The sequence below is a fragment of the Brassica rapa genome, chromosome A01, assembly GCF_000309985.2.
Source record: "Brassica rapa cultivar Chiifu-401-42 chromosome A01, CAAS_Brap_v3.01, whole genome shotgun sequence".
NCBI lineage: Eukaryota > Viridiplantae > Streptophyta > Magnoliopsida > Brassicales > Brassicaceae > Brassica > Brassica rapa.
The window spans coordinates 18,273,585-18,293,239 of NC_024795.2; the positions used below are offsets into that span (position 1 = coordinate 18,273,585).

At 35.2% G+C, this 19,655-nt stretch overlaps 2 protein-coding genes and 1 pseudogene across 4 annotated transcripts in view; 1 reads left to right on the plus strand and 2 right to left on the minus strand.

The window, feature by feature from the left end:
• LOC117126833 (AP-1 complex subunit gamma-2) overlaps positions 1-19,655 on the minus strand; it is a 55,610-nt gene that overhangs the window by 33,350 nt on the left and 2,605 nt on the right.
• LOC108871326 lies at positions 164-9,145 on the plus strand. Of its 3 annotated transcripts, XR_004450563.1 has the most exons (6): positions 167-2,158; positions 2,235-3,687; positions 4,081-4,210; positions 4,296-4,582; positions 4,666-4,893; positions 4,985-9,145. XR_004450563.1 is itself a non-coding variant. In XM_033278147.1 (4 exons), the coding sequence occupies exons 1-4, from the start codon at positions 3,248-3,250 to the stop codon at positions 4,748-4,750; spliced, it is 942 nt and encodes a 313-aa protein (XP_033134038.1). In that variant the 5' UTR covers positions 164-3,247; the 3' UTR covers positions 4,751-4,908. The 3 variants fall into 3 exon arrangements, 1 of the variants encoding a protein (XP_033134038.1); XR_004450562.1 differs by having other exon boundaries at positions 167-3,687; XM_033278147.1 differs by lacking the exon at positions 4,985-9,145 and having other exon boundaries at positions 164-3,687; positions 4,666-4,908.
• LOC103829687 lies at positions 8,927-13,733 on the minus strand (annotated as a pseudogene).

Consider the following 19,655-nt stretch of genomic DNA (forward strand, 5'->3'; position numbering starts at 1 on the left):
GATCATCCTGATGATCACCCATGTTGGTGCTTGTCGGTCTAGGCAGTTGACGGTTCTGACGTTCTAATCTCGCTAGTTCTTCGTTGGTGAGCTGATGCAATGGTCCTTGTGCGTTTCTCCGAGTATGTCTACTGGTCATGCACCTGGATCATTAGCTGTAACAAGAAACAGAGGCGAGTTAGATATCTTAGACTTAAAATGAAACCGAAAAGTAGAGGTAAAAAAATCTGGTCCCCGTCGCAACGGCGCCAAAACTTGATACACTAAATATGAATCCTTGCTACTGCCAAGTTAACAGTTGTGATTATAGTACTTTAGATTCAATCCAGAGGACCAGTCTACACTTTACTCTTATAAATTTCAATATCAAGCTAAGAAGAAAATGGTTTTTAATTCAATTGGTGACGCAGAAAACAAGTAAACTAGAGATTGATTCAATTTAAAAAGCGGCTAGCCTAGGGTATTTCATTGGGTGTTGAGCGAGAGCCAAACAATTATTCAAGCGCGGTGCAGTGCTTTCTAGAACTCGGATCACTCAGCTGGAACACCCCACTGTCGTGGTGGTGATCTCTTTGCTGGTCGATCCCATCATCTAACTGTCGTTGAGATGAGAAGCGACTGCAAGCCTTAGAGGTCAGGTCCGATCAGTTCACTTACTACCCTAATATCTACTTTCGCTGATCAGGGATACTAAGCTCATTCAATACATGTCAAGCTATCTCCTAAGCGGTTAGCTAGGCGATAAACTTAGGATCTAATATCAAGTGATCAGACTAATGGAAGCCTTAAGAATAGTATGGATGAAGAATAATCAAGAATAGCTTATCTATGTTTAGCTCATATTTCAACACCCTAAAAACCCTAGGCGAGCTAGATCACTACTCAATCATGATGCAAGCAAACAAACACATAGATACTGAATGAAATTGCATAATAATAAGAGTAGTAAACAAGGGTTCAGAAGGTCTTCTCTATGAGAGAATGGATTCTTCTCCCTTACAAGTTGCAGATCGCAAAAGCTAATAGTTCTCTTGTAAAAACTAGCGTCTGAAATAAAATAGGATAGGTGGCGTCTTTATATGGAGGCGCCAATAGGTAGAAGAGAAATTAGGGCAACAAGGCCTTAATTCCCAAAAATAGAAGCTTCCTTATTTGTCGGGAACAACCTCGGGATCACTCCGTCTGCTTGTTCTGCTTGAGAACAGTCTCGGGACTGTTCGTCTTGAGTGTTCTCCGCAAAATGCTCCAAAAGGACAGCTTCTCTTCAAGCACGCTTTCTTCATTCTTCTACCAACTCCAGACCTGTAAGAGATCAAAAAGGACTAGATTGACTCGGATTAAGGACTCGAATCAATACAAAAACACCTATACAATGATGTGAAAAACACCATATATCAATATGTGATTTGAAGAATATCTCTAATTTTGTAGGTGGTGGATTGTTTTTTCGTGACCTTTGCTCGAGAACTTTGCAGAAAGATCGTCTCCAAATTCTAAAAAAAAACATTATTTTGATCATCTGCAATTTAGAGAAGATCTTTCCACCATCATTTTTTTACGTGATGTAACATCTCCCTATACACCTCCCCTATGAAGCTGAATTAGGAGGACCTGTCAATTATAGGTTGATGTATATCTTTGAAAGGAATTTCAAAAAGTTGAAAGCAAAAGCAAAGAACAAAAGATTTGTTGCTGGATCGATTGTTGAATCATATATCAATGAGGAGATTGCTTACTTTTCTGAGCACTACTTTGCTGATCATATACAAACAAAATCAAGGTAAAGACCTTCATTATCCTGCAGATTCCTTTTTTCTTGTATACTCGTGTTCTTACTTCAATGTAATGTGGTCCATTAATTTGTGCAGGTTTACACGATTTGATGAAGGTGAAGTTCATGTATACTGTGTCAGCGGAGTACCTGATATATTTACACATGTAGGTCGGTCGACAAATGCATCAGATGAAGCTGATTACTATGGGATCTTAACTGATATCATTCAAATTGAGTATGAGGGGGCAGTGAATTTGAAAATTACACTTTTTAAGTGTAAGTGGTATGATCCTATGATTGGTAGAGGCACTCGGCGGAGCAATGGTGGCATCGTGGACGTTCTTTCATCGAGGAAATACTATAAATACGAACCATTTATTCTAGGTACGTACGTATTATTTATACATATTAATTAATATAAATAAATATGTATTATTAAATTTTTATTATATGATAACAGCATCTCAAGCACATCAAGTTTGTTATATCCCGTATCCGTACGTAAAGAAACCAAAGCAGTTGTGGTACAATGTTTTAAAAGTGAATCTGAGGGGAATCATTTCAGGAGAATACGAAGACAGCGAACCGGCAGTGTTACAACAAGACAATGATGATGCTGTATTGATGACTACAATTGAAGATATACCAGTCGACCATTTGTTACATGCTCAAGGAGAACCGATTAATCTTGATATTGATGTCGAAGATGCAGAACCGGAGGATGAATTCCAGTGTAATCTATCCTCGACTTCTTCTGATGATGAATGTGAAGATGGAGAAACACCATCCTAAAATGTTTTACCATAACTTATTAAGTCATATCCCTAAACTTATGTTCTTTACTTTTAAATAATGTGTTGTTTACTTCCTAATAATGTGTTTTTATATTGTTAAGTGTTATATCCTAAATTGCTATATCCATTGATCAAAAAAAAATTTGCTAGACCCTAAATTGTTATAAGCAAAGAAAAATAAAATTTTAAACCCTAAATTGTTATAAGCAAAGAAAAAAAAATTGCTACACCCTTTACCCTAAACCCGAATTTTCCCCCTGAATTTTTCTAAGTCCCCCGGTAAAGTGTAAACCCAATTGAAAAATTTTCCTAACTCCCGCCTAACCAATTAATCAAATCCCGCTAAGCCCAATTTTTAGACCCAAAACCAAAACAAAACCAACCTAAGCCTAATACACTCAGACAACCGCATCTCACTCTCTTTCGATTAGAAAGAACCCTAATCTCTCACCCTCCCTCGAATCTCACTCTCTTTTGATTCCACCGAAACCATAGAACCCTAATCTCTCACCCTCGCTCGAATCTCACTCTCTTTCGATTCCACCGAAACCATAGAACCCTAATCTCTCACCCTCTCTCGAATCTCACTATGTCCAATTCCTAATCGCTGAATTCCAGAAACGCCTCATCTCTCTTTTGAGACCTAAAGAACCCTAATCTCTCATCTCTCTTTGAAACGATGTCATCAAAAAAGAAGCAGAAAGTTTCAAAAAAATCTCCCCTTCCCTCGCAGTACCATTTCGTTCCTAAGACGACAGCTCCTCCTGTCCCCAACCGCCGATCTCCACCAGGCGTGAGTGACTACCCACCTCCGAGGCAGCTCTTCCAAGACTCAGAGGCCCAAACTCAAGCTGCTTCAGGGCCTCTTCATCAACCATCTCCACCGCCTCTTCATCAACCATCTCCACCGTCACAATCTCGACGGTCCGAAACGTCAGCGACGCGACGTTCTCCCAGCAGGTCTCAGTCTCAAGACTCTGCGAGTACAGAAAGTCCAGAAGCTGTGGAACCGACGCTCTCTGATGAGCAGACTCGTTTACTCAACCAACTGCTATCCCAGCCAAACTGGGGCACTGACATACCAATCCTTTCTCCAGCCTTTGAGCCTGGAACAACATGGTAACTATTTTTGTTTATGTGTTTTGAGTGTTATATATATTTTTAAAGAACTCGACTTGTCAATTTGTGAATATTTGGAGTGATTGTTGATGTTATTTACTTGAGGCTTTGCTACTGTAATATTAATTACTTGCATTTTCGTTAGTCACTGGTTCTTTAATTGAGGCTTTGCTACTGTAAGATTAATATTTGGAGTGATTGTTGATGTTATATACTTGAGGCTTGACAAGTCACTGGTTTCTGTGTTTGGAGTGATTGTTGATGTTATTTACTTGCATTTTCGCTAGTCACTGGTTCTTTAATTGACTTTGGCTTGCTTTGGTTGGCTTTGTCACTGAATAATTACTTGTGTTTCACTCGAACATATTCATTATTTTGCTTCTGTGTTTTGAGGTTTGGTCGTGACAAAGGGAAACTGACCCGGAGGATCACAAAGACTTTTACAAAAAAGTTTGATGAAGCTTATTACAGTTGGAGTGTTGTGCCTCAGAACAAAAGAGAGACGATATTTGTAGAATTTGCAGTTAAGTTTTATCTTCTATATTTAATATCAATTTTTGTTTAATTTGATTTTTAACATCAACCTTCTCTGTTTTTTTTTTTTGTAGAAAACTCACACTTGGGATCAAATACACACTGGTATTGTTCAGGAGAAGTTTGAGGCGGTATGTCAGCGACGTATGAAGAACATGGTTAGCGTTCGTAGGAGGTCACGAGTGCGACCACCCTGGATCCACGGTGAACTGTGGGAACAAATGACTGCGTATTGGGACACTCCCGAAGCGGAAAAAAGAGTCAGACAGCATCGGACTCTCGGTTGTCTGACCGGAACGGACTTGGTCCACACAAGCACAACTCCGGCCAGAAGTCTTTCGAACAAATCGAACATGAAATGGTAAGTCCTTTCTCCCTCCAATCATACAAGTTAAACTTGTATTTGTGGCATTTAACCTTTACTTCTTTTTTTATCCATTTTAGGTTGAGAAATTGGGCAGACCAGTTACTCTTGGTGAAGTTTTCATGGAGACACATACAAGAAAGGATGGGACCTTTGTCGATTTGAAAGCAGAGAAGGTTGCAGAGATGTATAAGAAGAACAAAGAAGCCAAGTTGACTGCCCTTGAGGCTGAAAACTCACAGACTTCAGACAGTGCTTCCAATGATCCACAGCTCTCCATAGAGGAGGATAATAAGATATTCCTTTTGGTAAGCTGTTTCTTTTATTTTTTTTGTTTGTTCTTTATACTTGATACTCTTTTCTTCTGCTTTGTAGTAACAATTTGATTTGTTTTTGTAGTCAACTTTCACAAATGAAAGAGGACAGCACTATGGCATTGAAAGCCTCCAGCAAACTCTCGTCAATGGGAAACGGACGTTCAGTGAATTATCTTCATCTGCATTCCTCGACATGAAGAAGCTTCTTGAAGATGCTCACCGCAAAATAGAAGAGCAGGCTGCTTCTAATGCAGCACATGCTGCTATTATTGAAGAGCAAGGTGCTTGTATTGCAGAGCAATCAAAGCAGATCAAGGAGTTCTCTATAGTGGGGAAGTTTCTAGCTGCAACTAATCCATTATATAATGAGTTTGTAGCTGCTAATACCAGCACCTGATCATGCTTTCCTGTTTATTTACCTAGAAACTTATGACTTTTGTAAGTTCTTTTGTTTAGTTGCTTGTTTCAAACTTTTGGAGCTTTAACATTTTCAGTTTCAATATTAACCACTGCTTTTTAATTTTACAATGCTCGATAGCATAGATTTATTAGCATTACAAACCAGAAAGCACCTAAAATCGGAATGGCAAATTCAAAGAAACAAAATGAAGAGTCGTAATTCAGTTGGATAAAATTACAACATTTTACGACTAAACCGCGACTGATAAAAACATGTAGTCGCGAAGTAGTCGCAACATTAGCGACTGAACTGCGACAACAACTGTGACTACACTCAGACTAAACAGGTAGTCGCTAAATGGTTGCAAAATTAACGACTGCATTGGGACTACATCAGTGACTACACTCGGACTAAACAATTAGTCGTTAAACGGTCGCAAATTTAACGACTACACTACGACTTCATGCTCCGACTAATTGATGACTCCTAATAACCGACTGATTAACAACTGCTGATAAACTAAGTAATTGACTAAAAATAGTCCTATATTGGACGTGAAGCAATCGGAGTGTAGTCGTAACACATTATGACTATTAGACGACTATATGCCGACTGAATTGTTTAGTTGTAAATGTGTCGTAGAACAGTCGTAATATAGCGACTGATTTACGACCAATATAACTACTGACGCGTTGATTGACGACCATGCTTAGTAGTCGCTATTCAGTCGTAAAACGTCATTTGCGACTGTTTCGCTTCTGATTCTGCAGTCGGGAACTACTTGTTTTCTTGTAGTGCTCCCGCAGTTGGAGCGTGGGTTTGATCACGCCAAGACTGGATCTGAAGTCTGTAAACAAGGTCGTTGGTAGGCCCTTTGTGAAGATGTCAGCGTACTGGAGAGTAGCAGGTATGTGCATTACTCTAACTTCACCCATTTTTACTTTTTTTCCCGTACGAAATGGATGTCTATCTCAATGTGCTTTGTACGTTGATGCTGTACCGGATTCGTTGAGAAGTATACCGCACTAACATTGTCACAGTATACCAATGTAGCTTGTTGAAGTGGATTGCCCATCTCGAGGAGGAGGTTTCGTAGCCAGCAAGCTTCAGCTACCGCATTCGCCACGACTTTGTACTCAGCCTCCGCGCTTGTTCCTGAAACAGTGGGCTGGCGTTTTCTGACCATGAGACCAGGTTGTTGCCAAGATAGAGACAGTAACCGGAAGTGGAGCATCTTTTTGTTGGACATCCACCCCAATCAGCATCAGGTAAAGCCGTTAGCGTCAATTTCTGTTGTCTTAGAAGCTGTAGACCGAGCTTTTTGGTACCTTGTATATAGCGGATAACGCGTTTGAGAGCAAGGAGATGGCCTTCGCGTGGATCGTGCATGAAGAGGCAGAGTTGTTGCACCGCATAGGATATGTCTTGTCTAGTGAATTTCAGGTATTGTAGAACCCCGGCCAAGCTTCGATATTCAGTCGGATTCTGGAGTGGTTTGCCTTCATCTTCCGAGATTTTTGATTTCAAATCCACCGGTGTAGCGCATGGTTTGCACTCGGACATTCCAGCTCGTGCAATGATGTCCTCAGCGTACTTGGACTGATTTAGAAATAACCCTTTGTCGTTGAATGTAGTTGAGATGCCAAGGAAAGAATGGATGATGCCTGAATTTGACATAGGAAACTCTGACTTCAGTAGCTTAATGATCGTTTCCTTTAGAGTTGTCGTCGAGGCTGTGATAATGATGTCGTCGACGTATAGAATCAGATAGGCTTGTACTCCATTTTTCCTGTATATAAACAAGCTTGTACTCCATTTTTCCTGTATATAAACAAGCTTGTATCCATTTTGCTTTGCTCAAAACCAGCATTAGTAATAAAATTCATAAAGCGAGCATTCCAAACCCCTGGGGCTTGTTTAAGGCCATAGATAGATCGCTTAAGCTTACATACATGATTTGGTTTTGATTGATTAACAAACCCATGTGGCTGAAACATGAAGACAGGTTCATCGAGTGTGCCATGGAGAAATGTGTTTTGCACATCAAGTTGATGTACATCCCAGTTATTGGCAAGAGCTAGGTGTAGCAGCGTGCGTATGGTGGCTGGCTTGACGACATGGCTGAACGTTTCGCCGTAGTCTATGCCATGCTCCTGGGATTTTCCATTAGCTACCAGTCTCGATTTATGTTTCCTGAAAACACCATTAGCATCATACTTGTGCTTATGAAGCCACATTGATCGCACTATGTTAGTGTTTGGAGGCCTTGGCACCAAATCATAAGTATCACTTTTAATAATAGCATCATACTCGACATTCATGGATGGATTCCAATTTGGATCATCTAGAGCTTGAAAATAGCTTTTTGGTAAAGGTGATTGAGTTTGAGTAAGAAGTGAGAAAATCTTTTTGGGTTTGGAGATGCCATGTCTTGATCTTGTTGACATAGCGTGCCTAGGTTCCTCTGTTGCTACTTGAGCAACTTGAGTTGGCGCCCCCTGTTGTGGAGACTCTACAACCGGAAGAGTTGGTGTAGATGAAGTCTGAAGTATTTGTTTGAAGATAGGAGAAGGCTCGGTTTCATGTAACAAGAAGTCATAGGAGATAGGTTTGTTCTGTTGAGATTTTTCATAAAGAAAGCTTGTTTCATCAAAGTTCACATTTCGTGAGATGATGATCCGTCTGGTGTCGAGATCATCACACATGTATCCTCGATGATCGTGAGGATAGCCAAAGAAAACACATTTAGAGGATCTTGGTGAGGGTTTAGGAAGATGAGTGTGGTTGATGTTTGGGTAACATAAGCAACCAAATACTTTTAAGTGTGAGTATGATACCGGTTTGTTAAAAAGAACAGAGAAAGGGCTCCTGTTTTGAATGGCCTTTGAGGGTAAGAGGTTGAGGATATGGACAACCGTATGAAGAGCTTCTACCCAAAAAGTTGATGGTAGATGAGCTTGAAAGAGTAGGCTACGCATTGCATTATTAATTGTGTGTATCATCGTCTCAGATTTTCCGTTTTGTTGAGAAGAGTAGGGACATAAAAAACGAAAGGTTATGCCCTTTGTAGCGAAGAAATCATGAAACTGTTTGTTATCGAACTCACCACCGTTATCACATTGAAGTGACTTTATGTCTTTACCAAATTGGTTCTTGACATAGGTGGTGAAGTTTAGGGACTTCATCTTCAACCTGCAAAACAATTCCTAAGATTGTCTAGAACCTATGGAATCAAGTGTTGAGAAGCAATTTTTGCTAGAGAAAAAGTGTTTTGGATTTAAGGTTTATAATATTGTAGTCACTAATGTTAGCAACTAACTTATAACCAAATTAGAATTGAGACTAATTAGCAACTATTTTTTTATACTAAAGCGTAACAGAAAAAGTGGTATAAAATTTTGTGCAACTACAACTATTAGTTAAAATAGTTGCTAATTTACCACCGATTAAATAGTTTCACCGTAGTTTCACCGCAGTTAAAATAGTTGCTTTTTTTGCAACTAATTTGCAACTAAATATTTTCTGCGACGAGGTTTTTTTAACTACATTTAGTAGTTACAAAATAGTTACATTTTCGATATTTGCAACTACCTTGTAACTATTGTTGTAGTTGTAAAATTGATGTTTTCTTGTAGTGAGAGTTTTACAATGTCAATTTTTTTTTTTTTACAATTAATACTATTTTTATTATTTTTACTTTCTCTTTTATAAATAGAATATTACTTGGCAGTTTCTTACTGATAATTACTTTAATGGTGAACATATATATTCACCTTAGGTCTTTAGAAGGTGAACCAAAAAAAAACTCATATAGTTATATGACAACCACCAAGCATATATCATCAAATATCCATCGAGAATGAAGACAATAATCTAAAACCGATGACTAGACTGAACAGTACAATCTTTTAAGCCGTCTCCTTCTGTATCTCCAAGCCACTTGAATCTCCATAGCAGCTCGTAGCCTCCAATATGGAGATTCGTACCTTATGGCTCCTTGCACTTTACAACTCCCTAGGAATCTCGAGAACAATCTCGTGACGCATCAAGATCTGCTACACTGAGGGAAAACGCATCCACATTTGTCACACACCTAACAGATCTGTAGCTTAACAATCCCTTTCGTTTAATCCATATCCTAGTCCCATCTGAAAATTTCAAAGCATATTAAGTACCCAGATGCAATGTTATATTGTGGTTTAGTCCATGTTTTCAGATTTTATCACAAAACATTGAGAGTTATGAGCACATAAAGTACACAAAGGATGTACCGGTGTTTGAAGCTGCTCGTTCCAGGCACCAAGAAAGAAGTTCTTCACCAAAAACGTCTCCCTCTGACAAAGATATAACTGAACCGTCTTTTCCAATGCTCTCCATCTCACCTCTTACTATGAATACAATTTTCTCAATTACATCTCCAGCGGAAAAGACCACGCTACTCGATATGTAAGTTATATGTTTTAGCCTCTCACGGATGGCATTTAAGATTGATTCATCCATCAGCGTAAATATCCTTACCTGCAGACCCATTAACATTTTCAATAATCTACCTGTGTGAGAGAGAGTGAGTGAGACTGGGTGGGTGGGTGGGTGGGTGAGAGGTTGTGAGGTTGTGAGTGAGAGTAAGAGCGAGAGTGAGTGAATAGTGAGGGAGTAAGAACAATGGGGAGATGGAGTGTGATGTAGGCCTAGGCATTGTACCCGAATCCAAAGAATCGAATTGAACTAAACCTAATCCGAGATAACTAAAACCGGAATCGGACCAAAACTTTCAAATATTCAAATTTTTCCTATATTTAAATATCCGAACTGAACAAAAAATCTAATGGGTATCCATATATATAGTTATATTATTTAAAATATATTAAAAAGATCTGAATGTATTTGAAAAATTAAATTATCCAAACTACTCAAAACTATCTGAAACTATCCAGATATTTTTATCCCAAAATCGGAACTATCCGAGATTTTTATCTAAATCATTCGAATTATACGATAATTTACATGAAATAACCTAACTGTACCGAGCCTAGACTGTTTGGTATTTGAAAATTTTCTAGTTATTATTTGGATTAAAATAAATACCAGGACCGATCTGAAACCAAACAATTCAAACCGATCTGAACTGAAAATAATGGATCCTGAAAATAGGGCCCTATCCGAACTATCCAATACCCAAAATTCTCAATCCTAACCGAACCAGCCGAAACACCCATGCCTACTCTTATGTTTACCTTATTGAGAAATTTGAAGAGATGTCGTCTTATATCTCTTTGAAGGTCATCAGGCATATTATTAAAGAGTAATTCTTCGTCAACTCCTCTTCTAGCAGCCCAGTGGAACCGCTCAACCTCTCGCACCCTCCTGAAAATATAGAAAAAACTATTTAGTTAGCTTTATGTTTAGTGACATTATACAGACTGGGACGACATAATTCTTCAGAATTCAACTTTAGAGGCAAAGTTTAAGAGGCATAGTCCACATACTTTCTTATCCCCTCTGGAAACCGTCTATGGCTCATCCATTGCTCTGCATCTCGCTGTCTTAGCGTCATTTCCAAATTCCTAAGGTGGGCAAACAGACTCAACTGAGTACTTTGTAATTTAGAGAGCATCCACCATGTCTTGACATATCTTCTTTTGTACAACGATGGGAGTTAATTACCTTTGGCCAAGAGTCTGTAGGAAGTTCTGCATATTACCGATAAGAAATGCGAAAAGCAAAAGTCCCAGTCCGATAATGCCCATTGTAAATAAGACCTCCCAAATAAAGTAACTTGGGACTTGGTTTCCAGCAAGCGTGCTGATTTGCTTCGGAGAATAGTAAACAATTGACAATTGACAATAGGCCAGAGTCAGACTTCCACATATACCAACCAGAGCGGACTTGATATCAAACCCATAAAACATTCTAATAAGGTTAGCTTTCAATTTCAAAAACATATTGCATATTATATAAAAAATATTATAGGATACAAAATTAGCCAAAAAAACAAAAAAGAGAAATTTTATTTTAAAATTTTAGGTAAATTTTATATTATTAACTAAAATATTAGGTAACCTTTTATATATATATATATATATATATATTTTTTTTTTAATAACCAGGTAACATTTTATATTATTATGATTTACACATAAATATAAAAAATAACTTTTAAAGTTATTAATTTTATGGTTTTTGAATTTTGAAATAGTTTAGATTGACCTTTTTCAAAAAAAAATTGTGAAAATTATATATTGTTTCAAATTTAACCTCTAAAGAAGTATGGCTCTGATGAGAACTTTAGCTATGCAATCTAGCTGGACAGTTTTGCAATAAAATCTGCTATGAAAAACTTGAATAAACCCAGTTACCTGAAAACCCCAAAAAAGAGAGTAAATGTATCTTGTGAATTGTGATCAGACTAGATTGATTGGTGAGATTGACAGCCTTCAAATAGATTCCATAAGGAAAACCATTCTCTTGAAAACAAGCACTGGCACTCGTATTATATTTCAATGCAGCTAATACTACATCACTACTTCCACGACCACAGTCTATAAGTTCTCTGCATGCACGATCAGTATTACCGCAAGCATCTCGAAGGCATTGATTAACTCTCTGCAAGAGACAAACGAAAAACAAAAGAAAAAAAAGGAAATCAGGGCAACAACAGAATCAACAAACCAGAAGAAATATATACGTCTTCTGTTGGTGAGGACAAGAAAAGTAATTTAATAAACAGAAAGGATGTTAATTAATTTAAAGTGAATGATACAAGTTTCTGAACTTTTTCCATACCTGCAGACCAAAAAGATACCAGCAAGAGCCAACAACATGACCAGCAAGCATGAAGGTGAGAAAATTAATAGCAAATTTAGAAGATGATTCAAGTATGAACCCAATGGGTGTTTTTCCGGCAAGAAGAGGAAGAAGCCTATATAACTTAAGAGTGTATTGTAAAAGAACTGCAGCCTGTAAAAGGCTATATGCATTATTTTCCCAAGATCCGCCTAACCATGCTGGTGTTATCCATGATATCAATATCTGTAACCAAAAGAGAAGACAATGGATAGATCAACGATAAATGAACATATTATAGTTAGGTTGATTTAAAAACTGGTGTCGATTTAACATTATGGTACCTGTGGAAGTGGCATCACTATGAACAAGTCTAGGAAAAAATTTCCTTGGAAGTAATGGCGAGCAATTTTTACTGGATGATCAACCAACCAGGTAACACCAACAACCATAGACTCAGGAGATACATAGGCCAATCGGAACTGAAATACAAATTACAAAGAAGAAGAATTAAAAGCTTGCAATTCTTTTATAACATAATGTAAGTAAAAAGAAACACACCTGAAGCAGAATGTTTACAGAGAATAAAGCATCCGTTACACTTCTAACAATTATAAATGCTTTAGCCATCGGCCAGTCGATTACAATGCATTTGTTGTTCTGCAGTATGAAAGAAAGTGGTGGTCAAGCGCAAGAATACAAAACATGAGAAGCAAAAGAGAGATATTTCATACTTGTTTGACTAATGTGAGGAAGACAAAGAGGGGGTCTAAGAAAATAGACAACAAGCATGAAAGGGAAAACAATCTAGTCCAGCTCTGAATGAATATGGAGTGGGGATTCATGATTCCAGGTAAGTGTCTATTAACAGATGTAGCAAATCGCCTCGCCCGGGCTTTAGCATCCTCATACAAAGCACTATGGAACTAGCAAAAGAAAAGAAACAATTTGTGTTTCGGCAACAGTACTTACTTGATCCTTAAGCAGTTTTGTGACTGTGAAGTAAATAAATCAGTACAACATACCATAGAATAAAAAATGGCAGGAACTCTGGAAGTGGGGACTTGGTCAGCTTTGCGGTTGTAGTAAGAAGGGCAAGTGGTACAGTAAGGATCATTACACACCCCAAATTTTTCAGATCTCAAGAGATGTGGGTTTAAGACGGAATTGTCGTCTGAGTTGTCATGCTCGAGAGCAGCAAAAGAAGGATACCTCTCAGGCTGAGAGGAGGAGACACCAACAGGATCAGAAGAACCACCAGTAGAAGGGGGAGGAAGAAGAATGAGAGGCTCAGGACTGCTAGTAGAGAAAAGAGGGCCATTCATTTGCACTGATGGAGGTGGTCTCTGGGTTCGATGCGGATCTGTGTAGCGTAAAACAACGGTCGAGCTGTCTAATCCCTCACTGGTGGAAGATGTGTTTGGGAGGGAAACATTACGTGACCTGAAAGTGAAAGGCCTAGTACGAGATGATGAAGATGTGTCTAAAACTGGAAGCTTGAGAGCATCATCGTTCTCGTTGGGAGGAGCCATTTCAAGCCAAAATATTTGACTAGAGAAAAGTTTCAAGAAGAAAACTAAGAGAGACCGGAAGAAGTTTGATAAAAAAAAAAAAAAGGGACCGGAAGAAGAAAGAGAAAATTGATAATATGGAAGGAGACTATGAATGAGTCGTTGCGAGTCAAGCAAGTGTATTTTTAATTATTACTAGATTTTCACCCGCACAACCCGATGTTCTTTTCAATTTTTATATTTCAAAATTTATTATTGTTATTATTTCCTAATTGTTTGTAAATCGTATTATTGTATGATACCAGATTTTGATATATATAAAACGAAGTTATTCCCTCTATTTCGTAATAAGAGTCATTCTAACATTTTTTTTTGTTACACAAAAGCGTCACTTTAGAATTTCAATACAAATTATACTTACTTCCAATTTAAAATTAATTAAAAACTGCATTAATTTTATAAATAATTATATTTATCTCAAATACTATTGGTCAAATATGTGTAATTTGTAACAACTTAAATACATTTTAATCACTTTCTTAATGGGTGTGAAAAATGTCAAAATGACACTTTTAATGTGTATTTGTTTAAAGCATACCATTTAATATGTTTATTATTAATATATATATTCTAATAAAAACTTCATTTTCACAGCTTAAGATTTGCTATATCTTTGTGTTTTTAGAATGCAATCTTTGTGGATATTTTTTTGTTTTAAAAATTGAGAACTAAAATTTATGTGATCATTTTAAATGATAGGATCATCACGTGCATATATTTTAAAATATATATATATATATATATATATATTTCAAAATTAAGAGATGATTGATCTTGGATCTTGGTGGTTTTTAAAACATTTAGTTGTGGTTTTCATTTGAATAAAAACATATGTGATTTATGCAGAATTGGTTCATTTGTATTGCAGTTTTGATATATTAGATCATTTGTATGATATATTTAAATAGTTCAATAAATATATGTGTTCTCAAATCTCATTTAATTTTATGTATTATTTACTGAATGTGTCTCTGTATTCATAATAACATGTGAATATTTACTAAATGGAGTGCTAACCGGTACACAAATAACTAAAGAGTAAAGACCAATTTTTGATATTCTTGGTTTATAGCTAGCCGGATTTTGAATACATATGACTAATAAATAGTAGACTATTATTGGCATGTATGTAAAAAGTATATTCATATTTGTATTCAATTTATTAAAAAGATATTTTACGATCATGTTCATGTATTTAGCTCAATTTGTAAATAATATTCAACAGTTGATATAGTTAAAAAGAATATTCCCATATATTAATAAAATAAATCATGGTATATATATGTTGTAATTTAACAACATTTTAGGGAATATATGTATAACGATATTTGCGGTAGATTTGAATTATATGTTTTATTAAATTGTGTGATATTTTATATCTGATTTTAATATTTACGTCAATAGTGCACCACTTCATCTTCTCCAAGAGTAAATTGTGTTTGATTTAAAAAATAATAATCTTATTTACAAAAAGAGCAGTGTTCATGTTTAAGACTAACAACATAAAAAGTTTATTCGTTGTTAACACTGCCACATTTGAAATAATTTATTTTTAAATGAAATATGACTTGAGTAGAGATTATGCAGAAAAAAACACGTCTAGCGAGTTTGCTGTGTTCTGGAGTATGGTTATTCATGTTCATAGAAATTCAGAAGAAAAAAAAAACACTGTTAGCAAATTTATTGTTTTCGTGAGTATTGAGTATGATTGTTTAAGTTCATAGAAGTTTGTTCAAAGAAAGAACACAAATTAGAATGGAATCATCAACCACCTGTAATACCAAAGACACATGAAATTTGATTCATAGCAAGTTTATAAGAAAATAGTTATCGTTAATGGTCATAGAAATTGAGACTCTATAGTTAGTTTATTTTCTATATAGTGAAACACACAATACACGATTTTTGTAGTGACAATTTATAAGAGCATTTAGATAACATTAATAAATAAATAATAAGGAAATTAAATATGACTTTTTTTTAGGAGATGGTCCAACTAAAAAAATCACATATGAAATAAGGTTGTGATTTCTATTTTAATATATAAGATTAATCGATCGAATAATGTGTGGATACGAAAAGAAAAGTCACATTGACAAACATACTGCTTATTTAATATTTAATACTAGTACTATTACTATCCAACACCGACAAAAAAAATACTATCCATACGTTTTTTATTTCATTTTGTCTTTTTTTGGTGTAAATTTCATTTTCATTTCATTTTTGTCTTTACTCAATCGAATATCTGGATTTTACAGGTAGGTATTCGTGATGATCGATCTGCTTCGTCCGAATAATTAATTATTTGATCCGATTTAATTCAAAACTATTGGGATATTCGGTGTTTTGGATATCTAAAAAATATTAGGTTTTGACCGGATATCCGATTCAATCACTAAAAATAAAAAAAATTTTTAAAAATCCAAAAAATATAAAATAGTAATATTTAATTACAAAAATAAAATGTTATTTTCTTTTTAAAATTCTAATAATTAATATAATAAATTTTGTAAATAAAAATAGTGCAAACCTTATAAAAAAGAAACTATTTATATAACTTATGTAGATAATTCTTTAAATATTTGTATATCTATGCATATAATAGATCGGATCGGATATTCTTTACTAAAAATATTAGTATTTGTGATTTGATTCATTTTTTATGGATATTGGATATTAGTATTTGTTTTGTTTCGTAGAGTTATGGCTATCCGGATTTTTCGGTTCGAATCAAAACGGATAACGAATCGAATCAAAATTTACAGATATTTGTTCAGCCTTTAATTTACCCCACTTGCGTCTATGTATAATTAAATATTGAAGTTTTTTTTCCAATTGCAAAACTAACCTATGACGACTTAATTGTAACTCGTCTAGTTTTAAAAAATATTGATATTTTAATTTTTACGAGACGACTGAAATGTAAGTCGTCCAAGAAAGTCAAAATTCTGAAATAATCTAGTCAAATGCAAAACTAACCTATGACGACTGAAATGTAAGTCGTCTAGCTTTTTCGGAGTTTTTTTTAACCAAACAAAAGTGGACGACATATTTTTCAGTCGTCTCAAATAACAGATTTCAAAGTCAATTGCAAAAATAACCTCTGTGTTGACCAGACGATTTATATTTTAGTCGTCTGGAATACTTAGATTGAAGTCGTCCGCGTCGACCTAAATGGACGACTTCTTTGGAAGTCTACTAGATGACTTTCGTGGATGTCGTATGTGTCAATGTTTAATAAACTTGCATTTTCTCTAAAACTATAAAGACTTTTTAACATTTTTTTGTTAATTCATGTTTCTTAATGAATATTTGGGCTACTGAATGAAATTTATAACTTAATTGGTGATATTTATGAGGTTACCAACATTCACGTTAATTAAAGTTTTCAACTAATCCGAGAAGACTTCCATGGAAGTCTTCTCCGCTAGTTTTAAAGTCTTCTACGCTAGTTTTTGAATAACTTGTATTTTTAAGAGTGATAAGTAACTTCAAGATATGTAAAACTCATATTTACAAAATATGTTCTCTCCCTTAGTTTTACTAAATTTGACTAAGTTTTTCAAAAAAAAAAATTGATATGCCTTGATTAGTTACTATTGTTTGTTTCCATCTCTTAAGTATTATTGTTATAGACACTAATAATGATTATTGTTACGAGTTGGAAGAATGGTTAAAATGCTTCTTAAAATGTTGTATCAATATGAAGCTACCAACATTCTTGTTTCTTAAGATGAGAAAAAGGCCATTGGAGTTTATTATTGCATATGAGAGATCCAAAGATAAGAAAAAGACTACTGAAATCTATTATTTCATTGATTTGTAAATGTGTAAACACATTGTTAGCACATGTATTACATCTTTGGATACATTATTACTGATTTTACAAAAAAAGTCACAACTAAAATAGTAGACATGCAATTCACAAAACAGACCACAAACAAAACTATTATAGATCATTCTTCTACAAAAACAAGCTTGGACTCCACTTAAATATGGAAGAAGACTTTGTCAGAAGACTTCCAGGAAGTCTAGACGACTTATAGGAAGTTTATACGACTTCTAGGAAGTCCAGACGACTTTCAGAAAGTCCATACGACTTCCAGGAAGTCCAGACGACTTCCAGGAAGTCCAGACGACTGAAATGGAAGTAGTCTGGAAGACTTCCTGGAAATCGTCTAGTGCATTATATTTTAGACGACTAACAGGTAAGTCGTCCGAGAAGTCTTCCAAATCTGAAAAACCTCCATATCCAAAAACATTCAAATGACTTAAAAACAGAAAAAAATGAGTGGAAGATTAGATAAATCTATCTTTATAGAACACACAAAAATACATATAAAAAATTAATAGATCTACCTTTAAATGAGTAGAACATGAGTACCATTTGATTAAAAACCTGCAAAAAAGATAGATTAGTAAGAAAGACATGAGACAAAACTGAAAAATTCATATAAAGTTTGATGTTTTGAAGTCAAAGAGATTAGAGTGGGTTTGGAGAGTTTTAGTTTGGAAAAAAAAGTAAGAACTTTATACAACAAGAAGTTACCAAATGAAGAAAAATCAGACATAAAAACTTACCAAAACACTCAGATCTATTATGAAAGGGAGACTTCGTCAGAAGACTTCCATGAAGTCCAGATGACTTCCAGGAATTCCAGACGACTTCCAGGAAGTCCATACGACTTCCAGGAAGTCCATACGACTTCCAGGAAGTCGTCTAGCGCATTATATTTTAGACGACTAACATGTAAGTAGTCTCAGAAGTCTTCCAGATCTGAAAAACCTGCATATCAAATCCAGATCTTAAAAACCGGCATATCCAAAAACGTTCAAATGACTTAAAAACAGAGAAAATGAGTGGAAGATTAGATAAATCTACCTTTATAGAACACAAAAAAATACATATCTAAAATTAATAGATCTACCTTTAAATTAGTGGAAGATGAGTACCAGCTGATTAAAAACCTGCAAAAGAGATAGATTAGTAGGAAATACATGAGACAAAAATGAAAAATTCATATAAAGTTTGGTGTTTTCAAGTCAAAGAGATTAGAGAGAGGTTGAAGAGTTTTAGAATGATGAACATTATATTTTTGTTGCAGCCATTGGAGAGGAGGAGAGAGAATGTGTAAATTTTTCTTTATATAGGGAGACAAAAAATCTAATTAGGTTAAATATTTTTGATTCAGACGACTTACTAGAATATTTTTAGCGGGAAACTAAAATATTTTTAGCGGGAAACTAAAATAGAAGACTTCCCAGGTGACTTATAAGTAAGTCGTCTTGTTTAAATTATTTAAGCGGGAAAATAATTTTTTAAAAATTTTTAGGCGGGAATATTTGGACGACTTACATGTAAGTCGTCTGTTTTAATTTCTTCACCAGACGACTGAAATGTAAGTCGTCTAGACCCTAAACATAACCCCTAAACTTAATTAACTAACTAAACACTTCATAAAATCAAATTAAACTTCAAAAGTGTTTACTATACACAAAAATAAACACGTATAAGTAAAAAATTAATTTTTCAAAAAAACATTCAAGCTTTCCAAAATCTAAAACCCTAAGAATAAATACAATACTATAACATATGTTCCCAAACCCTAGACCAAAGAATACCATGATTCACTACCTACACTCATCTATGTTGAAAACAATTCAATTTTGTTATATTTTAATTTATATCACTTAAAATTGTTTATAATTACATGATTTTAATTTTTCGCTTATCAAAATATTTTTTTAAAAAATTATAAATTATTTTTAAGATCAGCTACACCAGAAGACTTACTTTGAAGTTGTCCAGACGACTTCCAACATCTCAGACGACTCAGACGACTTACTAGGGCTTTATTCGTAAAAATATCTTATATTTTCTTGTTTGGTCACAAGGGGCTGAGCTGTAATTTCACAAGGTTTTTAGATTAGTTTTGCATTTGATTCAAGTTTTGATACAGGTTTGGGGTTAAAATCAAGCTGTGTGTTAATTTTGG